The sequence below is a fragment of the Vespula pensylvanica genome, chromosome 1, assembly GCF_014466175.1.
Source record: "Vespula pensylvanica isolate Volc-1 chromosome 1, ASM1446617v1, whole genome shotgun sequence".
Classification (NCBI taxonomy): Eukaryota; Metazoa; Arthropoda; class Insecta; order Hymenoptera; family Vespidae; genus Vespula; species Vespula pensylvanica.
The window spans coordinates 10,861,170-10,883,002 of NC_057685.1; the positions used below are offsets into that span (position 1 = coordinate 10,861,170).

Genomic DNA, 21,833 nt, shown 5'->3' on the forward strand with positions numbered 1-21,833 from the left:
TCCCAGGTGATAATTGAAGTATATGTATATATGCTAGTTTTTAAATCAGTACTATCAGTAGAAAAATATTATTAGAATTAATATTGTAAAGAAAATAATATGATAAACATTTTCATGAAACAATTTTTGATATGGACTTTAACATAAAAATATTCAATACTATCCTATTAGCAAACATATATATAAAATATGTATGTTCCATACAAGTAATACGATGTAAATACTTTTTTATTCTTTTCTACTATTTTTTCTTTAGCCAGAATATGTTTAATTTTTCTTTTTGTAGATCATTTGGGATTTTAACTTTTAATTAAGAATTTCATTATTATAAATAATGTTTTTAGAGCAATGCACTGATAATTATCAGTTTTCAAGACTATATTAATATTCAAAATTATGCATTATAGATAAAATTATAAATTATTACAAAAAATATAAGATGCAGAGATAGAACATATAAGAATATATAAGATCAGAAATCAACATGTGATACATACTACTGCCTCATATTATCACACCAAGTATTTTAAAACTGTAAAATGCCATTTATAATGAGCACTAATGTTTAATATTAATAATTACTTGTATCCATCAGAATATATCTGATATATAATTCAGATTGATAAATCTAAAAACATAAATGCTATATATATGCTATATATATGAGGTAGTGATATTGTACATATATACCTTATTTGGAAAAGAAATGAATGTATTACATATAAAAATTAAGTTCTATGCTTTATATATTTATCTAAATAATCTGGATATTTTTATGATTACAATAATCTATATTTAAATTTATAAATAACTATTTATTTCAATTTCTCGTTTTATAAATAATAAAGAATAATTCGTTACTTATATTCGTAACAAATGAAATCATTTCTTCTATACATTTTATAAATAAAGATTAATATATAATTTTGGTTTTACTAATAAGACTAAAAATTCAATACAAATTATTTAATGTATAAGAAAAGTTAGTAATTTAATTTTATAAAACGATGAGTTGAAATGCTTGGAAATATGTAAAAAAAAAAAAAACATTTATTTTAATTAAATTGTAAGAAATTTTTTTATTATAGCTTATACATAGCTAATAGTAAGATCAACAGCCATTTTGTAATTATGCCATCATGTGTCCTATGTTATATTATAAAAAAAGGAATGGAAATAAGAAAGACAAACATAAACTTTAAAATAAAATACATTATGATAATATAAAATTGTTGCATTTAATAATGCACTTAATAAAATCATTAGTATATAGTTTTTAGGAAAAATTAAAAAATAATAGAAGTTTCGATAATATATAGTGCTCTGCTGGTCAGTAGATTGATTAATTAAATGTTTTTAAATCAAGATCACTACATATCGTACTTTATGTCTTGTAAATTTATCTTTTCACATTCATTTATTTTTCTGCTTATTGACGTACTCGAAACAAAATGTTTATTTATGATAAAAATCAACAAATATTGATTCATGTTTGTTTCACATCATGTATACTACTACATTATAATTATTGTGCCTATTAAATATAGTGATTTATGTATGAAATGATATGCTTTGATAAGATTTTGGAAGAACTAGATAAAGCAGTATTATCTGTAATAATAATACTAATAATTTAATTATAAATACTTGTAAGTACTTTTTTATCCTTTTGTACAATGCATTATATTCCATTTATTAATATGTATTTTATTTATAAAACTCTTGATAACAAAGAATTTTTTCTTTCTTATTTCCACTTTTCAATTAATATAATTTTTGTACTTTTATAATAATATTAAAACTATTATATTAGAAAAAGATAAATTAAAAATTATTAAAATAGAAAAGGAACTTTCATCACTGCCAACAAACTTTATAATTTTTTAAAAGTCTTATTTTAATTTCATAATTAATCTATTTAGAAAATGATTTATCTTTTATTAAAAAATTACACAAATTTAAAAGAATTGATGATATAAATATTACTCCTATTTTTATCTTATAATTTAAATATATAAGGTATAAAAATGATATATCTATAATAGCAGTATAATATACAACAAAATTAAAAAATACAAATGAAATGTTAAATGTAATTTTAAAGAAATGCGTATTATATATTGTACAAATAATGCATTTATTTGAAAACTCTTTCACAAGTATTAATCCACTTTTTAAGACTTGATGGTAGATTTTGTACAGAAATTTGTTTAATTATAGACCATACAGCAATATCAACAATATTTGGTTCATTTTTTCCAAACCATTTATTTGTTCCTAATTTTTTTGTAATAAGTTGCAATATCAATTGCTGCTTTTTTGATGATTTTTCTATTTGTAGACAATAGCAATAATCAAGTACAGTATCAAATATGTTTGCTTGCACAGGATCTAAACAATTGTCAAAATTATCTGTATTCAATACCCTACTTATATATCTTAAAAAATTAACTTCACCAAATAAAGAATAATTATATAATCCAGTGACAAATTCAAGATCCTCAACTGTAAAATTAATATGATAAAAATTCATGTTAATTGAATTTTGCACAGAAATATATTCATTTATTAACATTATTATTATTTAATTTACCTTCTTTCCATATGAGGAATAAATTTATTACATTTGGCTTAGGTGGATCTATATCACAGATATATATCTCAGGTACATTTCCAATAACACTTGAATGAACATATGACTGCAATTTTATATTAATATCATTCCAAACTTTTGGAAGTGCTAATATGGAGTATGGTGGTTTCTTTGGATTTACATTTACTATTAAATTAACATTGATTGATTTAAGTTCATAATGTACGCCAGAAAGCATATTATTTTCCTGTTGATAATTGTATAAAATAATAAGGCATTATTATTTGAAAGAATATATAAAATTATGAGTTAATAATTATTTACCTTCCTAACGTAATCTGTTGGCAACTTTACATGATTTGTATGTTTTAAAAGATCGCAAAGAGTAGATACCTGTTTCTTAAGTTCTGCTAATTGAGCTAAAATTTTTTCTTGTCTAGCTTCTAATAAAGCATATTCTGGTAATGGATTCTGAAAATAATCATGATATTTGAAATACATATACATTTAATTCTATTCTATATAACTACGATGCCACAATCAAGAATTTTAATATATACTGAATTATAAATTAATATTACCTTATATTTTTTAAAGAATATATAATAGCACTTTAGATCTAAATACTTATACTTATAATAAGTATACTCAAATATTAATATACTCTTATACTAATATACTTGTCTAAAGATTATCGTTACAATAAAACATATTTTTTTATTCTACCATACTCTAAAAAGATTTCAAAAACTTTGCCCTTTGTATTATAATAATTGTATTTATACAATTATCATAATTATTTTTAATGAAAAAGTCTCTGCTTTTTAAATGTAACATTTGAATGTCATTCTATATTAATATTTTTCTATGTTGACATTTATATAGTTTCATTTCTTAGTTCTTATGTATCTTTGGTTATACAACTGTACTTTTGTAGCTTTTAGTGCAGTTCTAATTTAGTAAGCTTGCCATTCTTCTGTTACAATTGTCACTATATTGCACTGTTACCAGAAGCAGAGTTATTTTTCACAGTAGGCACTCGCATTAGATCCTGTTATACGAAAAATTGGAGGGGCAAACATCGATCAAGCTTCGAGAACCATATTCTCGGTCGATCGTGATCAGTACTCGTGGAAATTTTGGGAGAGTCATGCACGACAGGTCGAAGAAAGAAGAAACATTGATTCGTGCCATGGCCAGTCGCCGTGCGAGTAAACGGGTAAATTCAGCTTGTTATTTAATGTCATTTTATATCAATAATGGATACTAGAAAAAGATGGAAACCTTCAAAAATTCGATAACCTGCTCTGTAACATCGGCAACGATCTTGATCCCTGTTCCCATATGGTCGCCTCTTCCACATTCTCCGTGAATATTTTTCATCTCGTATATCCTATTCGTACGACGTGACACATCGAGCAAAGAAATGATCGGTTTCATTGTATACATCGTGCTTTCGCTGCTTCTTTCAGTCAGTCTCATATTGAATATATAAAGATCACGTTACACGTGTTCGTCGAATCGATCGCACTTCTCTTCTCGTTTCGTATTTTTCGAACTTGTTAGACAGCCATCTTTATTGGTTGTTTCTATCTGTTTCTATTGCTTTTTACCATCCTTGTCCCCCTCTCCTCTCTTTATATGCCCTTGTACCAAGTATTACTACATCCGTTATACAGATATTTTCAAGCATAGATGGCATTGCTGTAGCTTAACTAAAATCATTTTTCCACTTATATACTTATCTCTTAAAAAAAAAAAGAAGATTCTTAACGTGGAGATGTTCTGCAATATTTTATACAAATAATGTATTGCAGAGAGTAATTTTTGAACTATAAATTCACAAAAGTTAAAGATTTTCTTTTTATGTATTTATCCAAAGTTCGTTGATAAAAAAATTTGTTAAAGCCGTTGTCACAAATATTATTATTAGTGCGCTAAAATCGTATCTTCTTAGAATGTGAAATAAGAAATATATATTATCATTTACACAATATTTTACTTTGTATTTTTCTTCGTTTAACAACTATGTTTGACTACTAGAATCAAATATGTAGATATAATAGTACTTCATTTTATTAATATTGTGTATAAAGCAGATAATACTTGTTTAATAGTTGACTTATCTATAAAATTAAAGAAATATTAAAATGAAACATATTCAAATTTCATGATTCCTTGCCATTCAGTTTTGTTCTATACAGATGGCGTGGTTGTTAATATTTGTTTTAATATGTATAAAAATAATGTTTAAATTGATCTATTAAACAAATATATCGTTACGATGTTTTATGCATTCGAAAAAAGAAAATTTACATTGTTTAACTAGACATTATATTTAAATATACATTTTTTAAAGCGGTCATTGATTTGGTCAAAGTGGTGTCCTCTGTCGAAGCTTCTATTAAACTAAGGTTAGATTGGCAGATCTTTCGCGGGTTACGGCTGTTTTCTTGTCTGTGAATCAGTCATTCCTTTATCAAAAGTATTAAAAGAAAATTAATTAACAGTGGTTAACATATAATTTTGACGAACGCGTAATCGCAATCTCACATTGAATAAAGGTGAGGACGACGGTTCGTCGGAAGTGCGGTTAGAATCGCATTTTTTTTTTGAACGCGCATGTCGCCACCTATGGTTGATTTGATAAGGTTTTCTGTAGTTACGGTGAAAGAGATTGGATCTTGCATACGTTTTGCGTGAATGCGGAAAAAGAGGAAAAACTTATGCATAGTTTACTTTTAATTGATCGGCCTTCTTTAGAAATTCGTGTGCCATATTAGGATCTTTCGTCAAAAGGAAAACGACGAGTTTTTGTTTAGATCTCGGCTATATTTGTAGCAGATGCGTTTCGAGAACTGACATGGCGGCGATTCGATGAACCAATTGGAGCAGCGCTCTCTTAGAGAAGGCCGTGTTGTAAATTCCCCTTACATTCCGCGTCAGCGAGCTATTCCGTACTTCGTTTTGTCGTTATTGCTGGTAAATCTTTTTTATCAAGAGGAAGAAGTGATAGTTGTCGATCGGTGGTATTGAGGGGTGGCTTCACAAGATTTCAACGGGACGTTAATAATGAGAAAATTGTGTTTGGTCACGTGACCGTAGCCGAAAAATGGCGCAAAGATCAGAGTACAAACATGGGTTCCATTTCGTTGCTGCGGTGTCATTTGTATTTGTTTACAAGCGCGCCTTTTCACAAAACACGTGTTAAGTAAGTGCCATTTTTTTGGCAGTGGGTGACAGACAATGACGGGAAGAGGTTCCAAAAGACGGGGCCGACCACCGAAGTCGGTGGTCATGGAAAGGCCCAAAAAGTTTCAATATCACCTTATGAAGAAACCAAAATATTTGCAAAACAAGGATTCAGAAACGCCAAACTCCCAACCGAGTACACCAACGGCGTCAAGACCTTCTTCACCAGTGGAAAGTGAAGAAAGTAGACGTAGTACACGAAATCGAAAATCTCGTGGGCCGAGGGATAGGCACTCGCGTAAAGGTGGTCACTCTAGTTCAGGTGCATATCAGCGCCGAGGTTACAATCCGAATGTGGATTATCATGACTCTGAATATCACTATGGATCTGATTTTGGTGATGAATCCAGTGAAAAGAGTGAAGTAGAAGAAGATCCTTTACAAAGCGACATAGATTCTTCTGAGAGTATGGAAGAACCTGATCCATCTAGCGATAGTGATTTTTCTCTCTCTAGTTATAGTACGACCAGTGGTACACCCCGTAAAACACTTTTGAGTCAACAACGACCACCAAGTCCAGAGCCGCTATGGCTACAGAACAGAGAACTTCCTTCTCTTACGCCACCGAAATCTTCAGATGACTTATTGGTTCCTAAGGAACTTGTTATGCCATCTCTTTCCATTTATGAGGTATTAAGACATTTTCGTACATTGGTGCGTCTTTCTTCGTTTAGATTCGAAGACTTTTGTGCAGCTTTAATGTGTGAGGATCAAACTAATTTATTAGCTGAGATTCATATTATGCTAATCAAAGCACTTCTACGAGAAGAAGATTCGCAACAAACGCATTTTGGTCCATTAGATCAGAAAGATTCTGTTAATGTGAGCTTGTATTTTGTTGATTCAATGACTTGGCCAGAAGTTTTACGATCTTATGTTGAAAGTGATAAAAGTTTTGATCAAAATGTTCTACAAATTTTAACAACTTCTGAATATCCTTTTACGTCTACTGAAAACAGAATCAAGGTCTTGCAATTTTTAACAGATCAGTTCCTGATAACGAATCCAGTTAGAGAAGATTTATTGCATGAAGGTATGATAAATGATATGTTAAATATTATAGTAATACTACATTTTATGTTATATAATAAGAATTGGATTTAGCAAGATACAATATCATTTATTTTGATGTAATCAGCATATTGTTATAATCAGCAGGATAACACTTATTGTGACCATGCTGATAGTTCATTATCACTTTTAATTGATATGTTGTAATTATTAGTTTCTATTTTTTAAATTGTAATAATGGAAATTATGAATGTAAAATTGTTAAGTATTTATTAATATTTATGTACTTATTTAATGTAACAATATGTTAAAATAATTCGAATTTTGTATAAATAATTGATATTTTCTATTTATGAGATATATAATATTTTCGTATAATGCATGTAAAATAAACATCTCATATAACAAATGTAGAGAAAATATAACTAAATTTTTTTTTAGGAAATATGCATTATGATGATCATTGTAGAGTATGTCACCGTCTTGGAGATTTATTATGCTGTGAAACTTGTCCAGCTGTTTTTCATTTAGAATGTGTTGAACCTCCATTAGTAGATGTTCCTACAGAAGATTGGCAATGCAGTACTTGTAAAGCTCACAAAGTTACAGGAGTTGCTGATTGCATTCCTGATGTTGAAAAAAATGGTTCTTTATGTAGACAAGAACATTTAGGTTTTGATAGACATGGCAGAAAATATTGGTTTCTTGCAAGAAGAGTTTTTGTGTAAGATTCCTATTTTACAAATCGTAACAAAATCATTATTTTATATTGTTATCTACATTATGGCTATACTACAATTTTATAGAGAAAGTGAAAATGGAGAAGTTTGGTATTATAGCACACCATTACAATTAGAAGAATTAATGCATTGTTTAGATCGTAATGAAATGGAGGTTGCACTTTATCGTGAATTATCAGATTATAAAGATGAAATTGTACGTCAAATGGAACTTACAGAATCAATTACTAATCAATTCAAGGGTAACAAAAAATCGTACTTAGAAGTAGAAAATAGTGAGTATTGTATATTAAGCTCTTTATGATTACTTACATTATTATTTGTATAATATTAATAGTATAGTTAACATATACAACATAATGAATTACATAAACATAATAAACATTTTAATAATAATATAGGTCTCATACAAAAAATGCAAAAAGAACGGCAAGAAAAGCAGGAAAAAGAAGAAGAGGAAAAGAAAGAAAAACAAAGGCAAGAAGCTGAAGAAATGGTACGCAGGATACACGAAGGTTCTGATTCTTTAGAAGAACGTTTAGCAGCAACAACAGAACAAGATAATAAGGGGACAATAGAAGAGCAAGTGACAACACAAGTACCAGAGATGATAGCTGAAAACATTGAAGTAGATGGGGCTACTAATGATGTACCTACTACCTTAAATACTGATGTGGCAAGCAATACTGTTAAACCTAATACTACATCATCATCTGAGGAGATGGAAGAAGAAACAGTGGAAGGGGAAGAAAATGTTTCGAAAATAGGCAAAGACGGTATGTTTTGCTTCCCTCTTTTCTTAAGAAAAAGTTTATAGTAATTATATAGAAATATAAAATGGAATTTATCTTTTCTAGGTAAGAAACATACTATAGTAACACGATCAAAAACAGGTTCTTTACAACCTCGTACTTTCAATATGGATGATTTAAAACGACGAAGTACCGCTCCGATGTCAAGAGAAGAACTTGAAAAATTGGATAAGAGTTTGAAAGAAGAAGGAGAAAGTACTAGATTGACAAGACAAAAAGCACACCAGATTGCTTCTGGCACACATCTCTTTAAATTGGGAATGGACAACAATTTTAAATCATATGTTAATCAGTATAGCACTAATCCTATTGCTTTGAATAAAATTCAACGAAATGAAGAACGCGATAAGAAGCGCCACTTATCACATAAATTTTCTCTTACACAAGCTTCAGAATTCAAATGGGTTGGAAGCTTAACAGGAACTCGCGCTCTTTTGGTTAGTACCCTTCGGCAAACCATTCTTCAACTTGAAACCAGTATACAAGCTCCATTTATGCATACAAACTGGCCACTTTTACGCAAACCATGGACTACTGCAGTAGGTGCATGTATAAACCCAAGAGATTTTGCACGAGCACTCATTGTATTACAAGCATGTATAAAAGCAGTTGTATTTGCTAGTGTTTGGCACGACCAACTTGGACATGTAAAATTGCAAAGGGTGACTGCACTTGAGCGAGAAGAGAAAAAACGTCAAGATAAAAAAGAAAAGAAAGAAAAAGAGGATGAGGAAGAGCGTAACAGATTGTTTAATTTTGTTAAATATACGTTAGGTTTAAAACATCAAGTATGGAAACAAAAAGGCGAAGAATATAGAGTTCATGGACAAGGAGGTTGGTTATGGGTGTCAGCAAGTCGACGATATAGATTTAGTGATATGAGAAAATTAGGTTTAAGAATTGGGCCACAAAAAATTATGGTGCAAATTAGAGATCAAGGTGGAATAAAAATATTAGCTTTGGATCCTCCTACTTATGAGTTTTTGATTAAAGAATATTGTTCAAGTTCTGATGAAAAAAAAGATATAGGTAAAATAACAGTAAAAAAAGAAACGGATGATTTGTCAATGGAGGAATTATCTACTGATAATAGTACAAAAAAGATTAAGCAGGAATGTAAAATGGAAAATGTTAAAACTGAAGAAAATGCAGAAATTAAACAAGAAGTGGATAAAAATGGGCCAGTAGTAGTTCCTAAAACAGAACAAACGGCAATCAAACAAGAAATTAAAATGAATCTATCCTGTAAGTGTATTATATATAATAAATATCAAATGATGTATTATCTTTATAAATTTATAAATTTATAAATTTATAAATTTATGAATTTATTAAATGTTATGTTTTTTCAAGTTTTAGCTGGCATGAAAATTGAAAAAGTTTTTACACCGATTAAAGAATTTGAAGAAATTGACATAACAAAAGCATTAACTACACCTGGGAGACTTCATTATCCCAAAATTGGGAAAAAAACTAGAATTGATGACTTTCTTGCACGTAGAACACATTTAAAATTACTAGAAGAGAGAAGATTATTACAATCTGTTAGTATTTTTTTGATGATGTTTATTTTTTCTCTTTTCTTTCTATATTTTATATGTGTTCTTGTTTGATTTATCATTTCTTAGCATCGTATATGTGTAGGTAAATAAATATATTTTGTACAGGAGAAAACCAAGGAACCTACAGGGCAAACAGGTAGTCATAAAATAGTAGATGGTGACACTGATATTGATATAGAAAACAATGATGAAAGTGATACTGATGGTGGGGATGGTTCTTTACAATCCATACTGTCTGGTAAACAACAAGTTAATAAAACAATGTCATCAGCAGCAAAAGAAATGTTAAATGCAATAGGAAAACGCATTCAACAAGTTAGAGGACAATATGCGAATATTATGAAACTTGGGAAGAATGGAAGTTGCTATTCACAATATTGCAATATGACAACTACGCCAGGAAAAATTGCAATTACAGCACAAAGTTTAACATCTACATGTTATTCTCCAATATGTCTTCAGAAAGCAAGATTAAAACGTGATCTTATAGCATTATTACGAAAGGCAAATGCCTTAAACAATAATCAAGTACCATCTCACTTGTCGCTAAACAAAACCGATGGAAATGATGAGGCTAAAGATGCAATCAGAAGAGATTTAGAATCTGCTGTTGCTTCAGCAACTCACTGTACTGAAGAATTTCAAACAATAAATGTAACTATAAATAAATCATCAAACTTCAAAGATGGATCAGCACCTAGTGCTAAAAAAACAAAATTGGAACATAAAGTATGTATTACTACATGTTTTAGTAATTATGAAATTTTTATATTGAAATAATTTATTATGAAATAATTTATATTATTTAACAAAATAAAAGTTATTGTAATAACACATAGTATAACAAGAATAATTTTTTACAGGGATCAGAAAATGATTCTAATTTGAATAAAAGTGAAACTATAATTACAACAAAAAGTAATGTTGTGACAACAGCTACAGTAACTACTACTCAGCAAACGATTAAAACAGTTGATGGTATTGTACAAAGTATGCAGGAAAGCATTACTTCTCATAATTCAACTACATTTTTATCAGAAACTAAAACTAGGTACTATAAGATATCTTTTTTATGTATCTTGCATGTATCAAAAAGGCATAAATCTTAAATAATAAACACATGACTTTTTCAGTAATTTAAATAACGTAGGATCGAAAACAACGATTATTAACAAGAGAGGAAGAACAGTACAACGAAGTACAGTAACTAAGGAATTAAATGCTGATGGAACTGAAAGAATATATACTGCCAGTTCAGCAGAAGGAAAAGTTTATTTAAAAAAAGTTGCAATTTCTTTAGCTGATAGAAGAAAAAAACGAACACCAGTAAAATATCCTTTATGTTCAACATTTTGTACAAAAAATAAACGTCGTAGTATTTTACTTCTTCCGCAACATGAATTACGAAAATTAGCCAGAGTTGGTGGACGAACACCAGTTCAAGGTTTTCATCACATGGCTAAGGTGTGTGTGTGTGGTGATTTTTATATATTATATATAATACTAAATAATATTACTTTTTTTATGTCATTTCATGTTATAATAAATTAAAGATCATCTTATTTCTTCTAAATTTTAGGCAAACCTATCAGTATGGCCGTATCCTTGCCCCAGACCATTATTTAAGACATGCTGGTTATATCGAACAGTTGGTTTAAAATCTTTAGCTGCAGCAGCTCTTCAATTAAGAATATTATGGGCATGTTTGCGTTGGGATGATATGGCAGCAAAGCCATTATCTACAGACGGAAAACATCAAATTACAACAGATACAGAGATTATGTCATTAGAGATCCTAAAACATCGTCACGTTGGCCAATTTTTAGATAGAGCACAATATTTGCGTCGAAAAGTTGTTATACCCTTAGAACTTCCAAAACAAATCAGAGGTATTTATAAATAAGTTTATATACTACTTGTTCTATCTTCTTTTATTTTATCTTGTTTCTCGTTCAAAAGAAGTAACATCTATAAGAAGTGGATTAAGGAAGAGGAAACGACCAGAATCACCGCAAAGCACTGAGCCGCAAGTTACAGAAGAATGGGTTGATGAAGATAAATTGGAACTATGGGAAATCAAACAATATGGTGATAGGTTAGCAATATATTTTATGATTATTTGTGTATTATAATGAAAATTAAAATACAAAACTGCTTTTGTGATGTAGAACAATTGCTTTTTTTTTTTTTTAATTACTAACTTTTATATGATTAAGGCATTTATTACGATAAATTGCAATTTTTGTTTTAGTTTGCTTATCATAAAATTGCTTTTTGTATAGTTAGATGGAAAGCATGCTATATTGCCGAGATAAAATAAATTAAATATATTATCAGAAAATACCTTTCCTTGCCTAACACCATCTTGTACTAACACTTCGCTTGGTGTGTGTCTCTTCAGGTTAGAGAAGGCTAATGCCCAGATTATTACTAGGAGTCGTTCGGGTGTACCACAATCTGTTGTTGTTGGTCCAAACAGAAATGCTGGATCAAATTCTGGTATTGATCAACTTGTTAGTGGTAAAGCAACTCCTGAAGAAATTAAAGAAAAAATGGAACAACAATTACGTATGCAAAGGGCTGCACATCAACAGAAAAGAGCTTTGGAAACTCTTAAAAGCCCAGCTAATTCCTCTTCCTCAAACACACAACTTGTTAAAGTTACAGCAAATTCTACCCATGGTACTGTTATAGTATTATTCGATAGTTACAATTGATTAATAGTGTTTAAAATAATTATTTGATTTATTTTTATAGATGGTTCAGTTAAATTAGTTTCCAAAGTTGCAATACCAGCAAGTCCGAATAGTGGAAATAAGTCACAATTAACTTCACTTCTAACAACGCCAACACAAAATAAAACATTTATTGGAACAAGACGTATATATATGGCAAAGTGTAAGTTATTTATAAAATTGTTATTCTTATTTTTGATGTATTGCAATCATTCTATTATAATAATCATCACTATATTTTCACTAAATATATAGCAGCTGATGGAACAACAAAGGTCGTTTCTGGTCCTACAAGTATTTTACCAAAGACGTCTCAAACCCAATCAGGAAATCAACAGCAGTCTTTAATTAAAGTTTCAGGTCAAGCAGGTAAGAAATTTCTTTTAAAATATTTAATTTTATAAATATGTTGTTTTTATAATTTATGAATATTTTCATCTGTATCATTTCAGGGACACCTACAGGCACTGTACAGCACATACAACAAAGAGTACAAATTTTAAGAGGACCTGATGGTAAATTACAAGTTCGTGGATTAATGCCTGGTCAACAATTAGTACAGATGCCAGATGGAAAATTGCATGTATTGAATACAGCACAAGCTATTACTACCACTATTGCACATACTACTGGTACTACTTCAAGTACACCAACCACACAGGTATTTGTTTCGTATTCCTATATTATAATTTAACAGATCATAACAACAAATTAGAATTAAAAATTATTAATTTTTCGTAAAAATATGTGATTTTAGATTAAAACAGTAACAGCTAGCACAGCTAAAGTCTCCACATCGAGTGGTGCTACATCTAGTAAAAATAGTCCAGCAAAAGTTGTAACTACTTTGTCACAAGTATCAACACCGCAACAATCACAAACACAGTCGCAACAAGTACAAAAAATTGGAAAATCTTCCACTGTAACAATAGCAAATGTTACTTCTACACAACCTGCAAAAAGTGCAATAGTCGTTGCTAATACTGGTCAAATTGTACAGGGAGCGCAGGTATTTATCTTTATATATTTTAATTTATTTTAAGTTCACATGAAATTATTAAAATATCAAATAAGATATTGTTAAATTTATTTATTATATATAAGAATTTATAAGCTTTACAATGTCCAGTGATATTTGAATTAATGTATAGGTAATATCTTCGGGTAGTCAAGTTTTAAGTGGAAATCAGATAGTAGTCACTAATGCTAATTTGGCTCAACAACTTGCATCCGGAAAAGCACAATTAACAACAATCGGTGGGCATCAAGTTGTAATTCGTAGTACACCAACAGGAAATCAAATTGTACATTTAAATTCATCAAATAGTAGCATTATAGTAAAAAATGCTGTTTCATCTAATAAACAAGGTAATTTTCTTCTTATCTATATGTACTTTTCTTTTATCAAACAGGTTCATAAAACCACGTTATTTTTACTATGTATTTTTATAGTTCCAGTATTGCAAACCACTCAAATAGTAACATCAACAATAGCACAAACACCTGAAACAACAAGTGCAAATATTACTTCTAATTCACTAACTAGTACCTCATGTACTACGTCTACTACAAATCAAACTCCTACCGTTCCACCACCTGGAAGCATAGAAGCTTCTTTGTTAGCAGGTCAACCACCAGGTACAGTCATAAAATGTGTCACAGCTCAGGTAATACAAACAACGCAAGGACCGCGAATAGTTTTGCAAGGATTGCAAGGAGCCGATTTTACGCCGCAGCAACTTGCAATGGTGCAACAGCAAGTAAAACAACAATTATTAAAAGGTATTTTTAATACATAATTTTCTAAAAATAAAAACGAAAGCATAAAAAAAGAAAGTATGAAAAAACAAATCTTAATACTTTTTTGTAATATACAGCTCAAGCAACTACAGGAAAGCAAGGTGTCTTAGGTCCTACAAAAATTTATTTAGCTGTTCAACCTGCACCAGGAAGCAATCAACAAGCACAGACATCTCAAACTTCTACGACAGCAAGTACACCTACTGTTCCTACATCAAAACAACAAGTACAACATCCAACTGATTCTCCACCACCAGCAACAGGTACAACAATTTCTTCTTTGTACATATATCACAAAGAAAAGTTAAAGCAGTTACAGTACTTACATTTGTGTTCTAGAGCCTCAAACTGATATAGAATCTATACCAGAACTTCCACAAGCATCAGTACCAAATTCTCCTGAAAAGCCAAAAGTAGTTGTACAACAAGTTGGTCGTGCGAATAATATTGTAACAGAAGAATCTCAAAAAGTAAACGTGGTTAATGGTCAGCAACCATCACAATCTGTAAAAGATGACTCTTCAACTAATAAATTTATTCTTACGCCAGATTATATACAACAAAGTATGGATTATATATTTGAAGTTATCAAAGAGAAACTTAGTATCTGAAATTTATGCAACAATGTTGATATATTTTAATTTTATTCTGTTACTTTTTTTAAGCAATAAAAAATGCATTGAAACAAGAAAATCTTAATCCAGAAATAGAAGAGAAGCTATTACAGTTACAAAGATATCAAGAAAAACAAATGAAAGGAGGAGTAGAGAGTTCGGTAACTAGCAATCAAACCCACAGTACACCTATTGTAACAACTCCGCGTGCCCCATCTCGCAAAAGACCTGCACCCTCCAACATTCCACCAGTAACTACAACTTCAAATATACAGTTAATAACAAATGAAAAAGATACTGATTGGGCAGAAACTCCCAAAAAGAAATCAGCACCAAAACAAGAAAATCGTGAAATTCCAAAGTAAGCGGAATAGTTAATATAATTATTATAATTTTTATATATAGTATCTTAAAATTGTATAATATTAGAAACAATCGTAATAATATTTGTTATTTTTAACTAATTATCATCTATTTATTTTGTGTAATGGTAGAATACAGAAATTAAATGAACACTCGGAAAATGAAACTATATCTAAAAATCGAATTATAAAATTAAAAGATAACCAAGAACAAAGAAGGAAACAGCAGGTTCATTCAAGAATGCAAGTTTTATTGTTTCGACATAAAGAACTTCTCAAAAAAGATATACTTAAAAAAAGAGCTTTACTTGAAAAAGAATTACAAATAGATATTCAGGTATGTTCTAATCTTATTAGTTAATATCAGAAAGTACATGTATATGATATTTTTATTATCATTATACAAACTATAATTTTAGAAGGATCTATCAGTAGAATTAGCAACGAGAACAAAAGCAGAAAGACATAAACAGGATGAAGTTAAAGTAGGAAGTGCAAAACGTAAAGCAAATGCTCAAATAGCACAAGTAAGTCCACCTAATCGAGGTGGAAGACCAAAAAAACATAAGGCACAAGCAAATAGCAACACATCACCTAGTGCGTCATCTACTGCAACTCCAAGTCGAATTAAAAAAGAAAAGTTATATTGTCTATGCAGGACACCTTATGATGAAACAAAGTAAGCACTCTCTCTCTCTCTCTCTCTCTCTCTCTCTCTCTCTCTCTCTCTCTCTCTCTCTCTCTCTCTCTCTCTCTCTGCGTACGCGCGCGTGTATGTATGTAGGACATACGCATAGTACGTGCACTTATTCGCTCGTTATGTATATCTATAATTGTGCCAAATTTAATTCATTTATTCATTATAAAGGTTCTATGTGGGATGTGACTTGTGTAATAATTGGTTCCATGGAGACTGTGTAGGTATTACTGAAGAAATGAGCAAATCTCTTTCAGAGTTTGTTTGTACAGAATGTAGACATGCACGAGATACACAGGAACTATACTGCTTATGTAAGCAACCTTATGATGAATCTCAGTAAGTAATCGTTTTTTTAAGATTATTAAAAATTAAAAAGAATTAAAGAAATGTTAAATTACTATTATACATACTTATTAATTCTTTTTTGATTATTCATATAAAAAATTAATTCTTATTTTCAATAGGTTTTACATTTGCTGCGATAAATGTCAAGACTGGTTCCATGGAAGATGCGTTGGTATTCTTCAATCAGAAGCAGATAATATTGATGAATATGTATGTCCAAATTGTCAACGTAATTCATCTGTTAATTTTGCGAACATGAAAAATCTCAATGCCAAGGATTTGGATTTACTGAAAAAACTAATTAAACAAATACAGGTATACAATCTATTGATTTAAATCTTACTCTTTTCTTATGTTTTATCTATATTGATATTTTGAAATGTATGCTCCATTTTAACAAAAATCTTATTTGTAAACTTATAATTAGGCACATAAAAGCGCATGGCCTTTTATGGAACCAGTAGATCCAAATGAAGCTCCAGATTATTATAAAGTTATAAAGGAACCCATGGGTATGTATTTGTACTTTTTGAAAATAAGTATTCATAAAATTTAATACAACACACAATATTAAAATATTAATATAAATGTGTGTGTATATATATATTATTTTTATTTGTATATATTACACTATTTTCAGATCTACAAACAATAGAGTTAAGAATAAATGATAGATCCTACAAGAAGCTAAGTGAATTTATTGGAGATATGACCAAAATATTTGACAATTGTCGATATTACAATCCAAAAGAGTCACCATTTTTCAAGTGTGCAGAGTCATTAGAAACATATTTTGTTCATAAAATAAAAAGTTTGAGGGAAAAATTTTCGGAGGGAAAATAAGCAATCAAAACTGTAACTATAAACGAGTGGAAGTGCAAAATTGGCAGTTAAATAGTGCAGTGTAACAAAAATGATCTGTGCCAGTACATGTAGAGATTGAAACTCAAGGTAGAGATAAGTATATAAAAGTAGGACATATTTATTAGACCTGTGTGAATTTTTATTTCCTTTAACAAATGAACTTCTGTCAAACTTATTCTGTGCAATGGGTTTTGGACTAGAATTTATAATTTCCTATTTCTTGTAACTATTCCAAACTGGTGATAAATTACCAGTGATATATATATATAATGAACTGCCTTGTTCACAGAAGAATATAAAGTAACTATAATTATGATGTAACATAGCTACTGTTGAAATGGTCTAAATAATATATGTGTAATGAATCTATTTGATTGACATTAATCAATTGGATCATTACTAAATATTTATAGTATCTAAAATATGACAAAACTAATTCCTTCAATAATTATACATAACAAAAATATCTTATTCTTCATCTATCTGTTTTGCAAGATTTTGTATAATAAAATTAGGCGTATAAAAGTTTATTAGAGAATAATAAGGTGAAAATAAGTTGATTTATAAAAATGAATTTGAAATGTAGAACACACATGTTAGGTGAATGTTTACTGACATTTTTGATTGTTTACAATATTTTATTGCTTATATTTTCTTCTATAATTATAAGTTGTGGTTCAAAATTCATATAGTACAGGCGATATCATTATTTATAAACATATACATGTACTAAATGCATGTATAAGTAACTATGCATGCTACACAATAATTGCAGATATAATATAAAGTCGGTGCCACATTATATTTAGGATAATGATCAACAACTTTATAGTAAACTAATACAACATGTTTTTTCAAACGAAGAGAAATTAGTGATGAAAGACCATTTGACAGTTTTTATTAACATGGTAATGGTCTGATTACTACTTCGTCATATAGCTCACTCATACAAGCGTTCTGTGTCGTATAGCTGTAAAACTATTTAGAACGCGCATAATAAATTGTACAAATTTGTTTATTGTACTCACAAGTAATTATTATTACATTGTTTTAATCACATAAATTTTCTATGAAATTGTTTATAAGCTAAACATATGATGTTAGGTTATAAGGAGTAAGCAGATACCTGCTTTGTACATACGTGAGTAGAAATGTCTATGAAAAACAAAAGAGCTTTGGTTTAGTATAATACAATACCGAAATCAGTTCAAACACAAAAAGCTGTTTTCAATACAAATATTGTTTATATTAAAACTATTAAAATATCATTGAACGATTGCTAATTATCTGCAAAGGAATCATTATATTTGGTTTTATATTTCGAAAGAAAAGATTTGTCAAAGAGTAGTAGTTGGCAATAAGAATGTTTCATAGGCATGGCATGAACAAAGAATATAAATATATACATAAGCAGAATAAACTAAGGAAGTTATAAAACTTCTGAAGTATGACTGTGTGAACAACAAGAATGAAAGTAAATATCGAATATTCAACTGGGGTCTGTGAAGAAAAGAATTTCTGTAAGTTTATAGTTTTAAAGTATTCTTTGATTTGAAAATGTCTCCACATACTTTTAATTTTAGGAGTAAAATTTAAAAATATATTCATACATGTACATTTATAATATTTCCTAAAATCAATGAGATTGCAAATCTCTGGCATGCCTTGTCGATTTTTGGTTGTTTATTTAATATGAAAGCAGATTACTCAAAACAGGTTGTACATTTTTGCCAGGATAAAGCTTGTACAGTATTTTTAATTCAAAATCGCAAGACCTGGCACTGATCTGTTTTTTACCTTCGACTTTCGATTATAGTTACAGAATGTATAGATTAGGTTTCAGTCTCCAGGTTTATACACTACAGTAGCTGTACTGGTTCATCTTAATCAATAAACAATATGCATTTCATTAATCAGGAATATGTATTTTGTATTCTAATATTAATTATAAGTATCCCCCATGTGTACAGTTTTGAAATCTTGCATCATTATATATATAGGTACATGAAGATTGTTTACATATATCCAGTTCTTTTTAACAGGTACGTTGTAATATGAGACACTAAAGCTTTGTAAATTATGTACATGTCTCATTGAAGCGGTGATACCATTGAAGCACGTGCTACTGAACTAGTGTACAAACCAGGTGAAAACTGAGCAGCTAGTTCATATTGTATGCTGCACTATTTCACTTTCTGCTTATATATCGTGTAACAAGGTGTTTATTTCCATTAAAGAGAAAGCAACAAAGTGTGACTAGATAACTACATTCTTCTAAACCTAATATTACATAGTTTATAATACAAACATTTGTACTAATTTTAATTATAAACTTTGTTGTTTTTATTACACTAAGATATAAATTAGAAACATGTAAGTCTCATATATTAGCTTATCTTTTTTAATTTGTAATTGTTTCAAAATAATAAACTGCTGGATGACAGTGACTTGATGAAACATAGTAAATATGTTATTACAATTTTATTACATTGCTACAAAATTCTCAGGTGCTTTGAATAATCTTAAATAGTTTAAAGGCACATTTAAAATAAATGAGACATTGGTACTAATAAATTAATGAAATAAAGTAATAGCATGTAATAATATACATGTTTTAAAATACATATTGTAAATAATATACTTAAGTACTACATATGTATTATAACGGCGCTATAATATGATGATGAATACATCACAAAATTTATTTTTCTTATAACTGCAATATGTATTAATGCACAAAGGCTCTTATTATACTAAATTAATCGCGAATGTCAAGAATACTTGATCTTCTATCTTTGCTTCATTAGTACTGTCTTATGCTTGTATAATTATTAACAAAATAATAACGATATAATAGTTTATTGGAATCTTGATATATTTATCAAAAATTAAGAATATTTTATAGCTTTACGAGATTATTATACATTCTTTTGTTATCAATCGAAGACAAAAGAATATAAAATATGTCATAAGGTATTGGTATACGATAAGGTATAAACGCATAAAAAGATTTTGTGCTTGTGTGATCTATGTAGTATAATTCTTGTAGTGTTTTTATACAATGTATCAAACATATCATTTTTATAGTAGTATATGCATTTGAATTTCTGCAATAAAATTATTATCAGAAAGTTGTGCAAAAATGGAAGATATACAACAAAGCACTTTAAGAAATATTGTAAGTATTATGTACTGTGTTTTTCAATATCCTTTTAGTGCATTTTTTACAATTAATAATTTCCAGGGTTGCATCATATACTTCTTCCTGAAGAGCCTTCAAAATCTTGTGCACTTTCAGAAGAAATTCTTGTAACTAGATCTTAAGTTCTTAAGGATCAATTTTCTAAAATACAAGTTTATAATTCTTGTTTACTTTAAAATTATAAAATCGAATGTATATTTTTATAATATTTGTACTCTAACAAACTGAGTGTATCCACTATTTTGATGATTACCAAAAATCAATTGAACATTACTTAGCTGATATTGATGGAAATGTACTTTTGGATTTTGTATGCAATTGTCTACTTTACTTCTTGATTACAGTGAGAATATATAATCGTTGCCTTATCACGTAAGTATCATCTACATGTAAGTTAACAATTAAAATTATTTCATTATTTTATAGTACAATGTCGATAACATCTTTAATTCAGATTTACTGTAAATGTATATATTTTTTCAGGATAAACCTGCTTTAAGTGCATATTCTGATCTTGAATGGTCATGCAAACTAAAAGATGTGTTACTTCAATCATGTGTAAATATTATTTTTATATAATAATGCATAAACAAATAAAAGTAATATTCATTGTTATTATAAATGGAATTCGCAAGAAAATTTATATAGCTATATAAATTTGTATGAATTAAATAGATAGCAGCTAAAGGATTATCTAATCTATTGACTATGATATGTAGTACATGCTCAAATGAGCAATACAAGCAATAATAATTTTACTGATAAAATGAAAAAAAAACAGTCCTTTTAAATAAATCACCTGATTAAACTAAATTGTTAATTCTTTCATTTAAAGATATTCTAAATGATAAAGAGAATGCCAAAAATATTAGTGCTTTGGCAAATTAATAAATTTCAAATCATTCAAAAAAATAGATATATCTTTCCATGACTGATTCATTTCACCATTAATACAATATTTGTTTCCACCTGATGAATATGAATAAAAAAATAAAAAAAATCGTTGTTATTTGGAACAAGTTTCTCATATCTTATGTATCTTCTATTTTTTTTTTTTTTTTAATTTTAATTTATAAAGTATTTTCACACATAATTACATATGTATATATTTCTTTTATTATTATTATTATTTGGTAACTTTTTTTAATACTACTTTTCATTGAAATTTGATAAAATTATTTTTGAACTATTATGATAATTATATATTATCATTTCAAAAGGTAGATAAACCTAATGGATAA

General features: G+C 28.9%; 2 protein-coding genes across 6 annotated transcripts; one reads left to right on the plus strand and one right to left on the minus strand.

The window, feature by feature from the left end:
- Window positions 1–2,118: 2,118 nt before the first annotated feature.
- Window positions 2,119–4,234, minus strand: LOC122634329 (aminoacyl tRNA synthase complex-interacting multifunctional protein 2). 2 transcript variants are annotated; one of them, XM_043823173.1, is made up of 4 exons: window positions 3,896–4,234; window positions 2,918–3,064; window positions 2,594–2,840; window positions 2,119–2,505 (listed from the first exon to the last, which is right to left on the minus strand). In XM_043823173.1, exons 1-4 carry the CDS (start codon window positions 4,073–4,075, stop codon window positions 2,138–2,140), a joined length of 942 nt encoding a protein of 313 aa, XP_043679108.1. In that variant the 5' UTR covers window positions 4,076–4,234; the 3' UTR covers window positions 2,119–2,137. The 2 variants fall into 2 exon arrangements, with proteins under 2 accessions (XP_043679108.1, XP_043679099.1); XM_043823164.1 differs by having other exon boundaries at window positions 3,878–4,234.
- LOC122634279 (nucleosome-remodeling factor subunit NURF301) lies at window positions 3,528–19,852 on the plus strand. 4 transcript variants are annotated; one of them, XM_043823072.1, is made up of 28 exons: window positions 3,528–3,812; window positions 5,827–6,878; window positions 7,298–7,580; window positions 7,663–7,871; window positions 7,998–8,372; window positions 8,454–9,653; window positions 9,762–9,952; window positions 10,076–10,699; window positions 10,834–11,021; window positions 11,104–11,434; window positions 11,550–11,859; window positions 11,930–12,065; window positions 12,372–12,652; window positions 12,728–12,868; window positions 12,961–13,074; window positions 13,158–13,366; window positions 13,463–13,714; window positions 13,857–14,073; window positions 14,158–14,487; window positions 14,583–14,768; window positions 14,845–15,069; window positions 15,171–15,480; window positions 15,614–15,818; window positions 15,901–16,160; window positions 16,350–16,517; window positions 16,646–16,841; window positions 16,954–17,038; window positions 17,167–19,852. In XM_043823072.1, exons 2-28 carry the CDS (start codon window positions 5,840–5,842, stop codon window positions 17,367–17,369), a joined length of 8,268 nt encoding a protein of 2,755 aa, XP_043679007.1. In that variant the 5' UTR covers window positions 3,528–3,812; window positions 5,827–5,839; the 3' UTR covers window positions 17,370–19,852. The 4 variants fall into 4 exon arrangements, with proteins under 4 accessions (XP_043679007.1, XP_043679014.1, XP_043679024.1 ...); XM_043823079.1 differs by lacking the exon at window positions 3,528–3,812 and adding an exon at window positions 5,009–5,157; XM_043823089.1 differs by lacking the exon at window positions 3,528–3,812 and having other exon boundaries at window positions 5,266–6,878; window positions 12,964–13,074.
- The last annotated feature ends 1,981 nt before the right edge of the window (window positions 19,853–21,833 follow it).

Excerpts from the sequence above, each read along its gene's own strand:
- LOC122634329 (XM_043823164.1), bottom strand. The coding sequence starts at position 4,075 with ATGAGACTGACTGAAAGAAGCAGCGAAAGCACGATGTATACAATGAAA. Across the intron at positions 2,841-2,917 it reads CAACAGATTACGTTAGGAAG|GAAAATAATATGCTTTCTGG; the intron begins GTAAATAATTAT and ends AATTATCAACAG. Across the intron at positions 2,506-2,593 it reads ATTCCTCATATGGAAAGAAG|TTGAGGATCTTGAATTTGTC; the intron begins GTAAATTAAATA and ends TTAATTTTACAG.
- LOC122634279 (XM_043823072.1), top strand. The coding sequence starts at position 5,840 with ATGACGGGAAGAGGTTCCAAAAGACGGGGCCGACCACCGAAGTCGGTG. Across the intron at positions 9,953-10,075 it reads AGAGAAGATTATTACAATCT|GAGAAAACCAAGGAACCTAC; the intron begins GTTAGTATTTTT and ends TATTTTGTACAG. Across the intron at positions 15,481-15,613 it reads GAAAATCGTGAAATTCCAAA|AATACAGAAATTAAATGAAC; the intron begins GTAAGCGGAATA and ends GTGTAATGGTAG.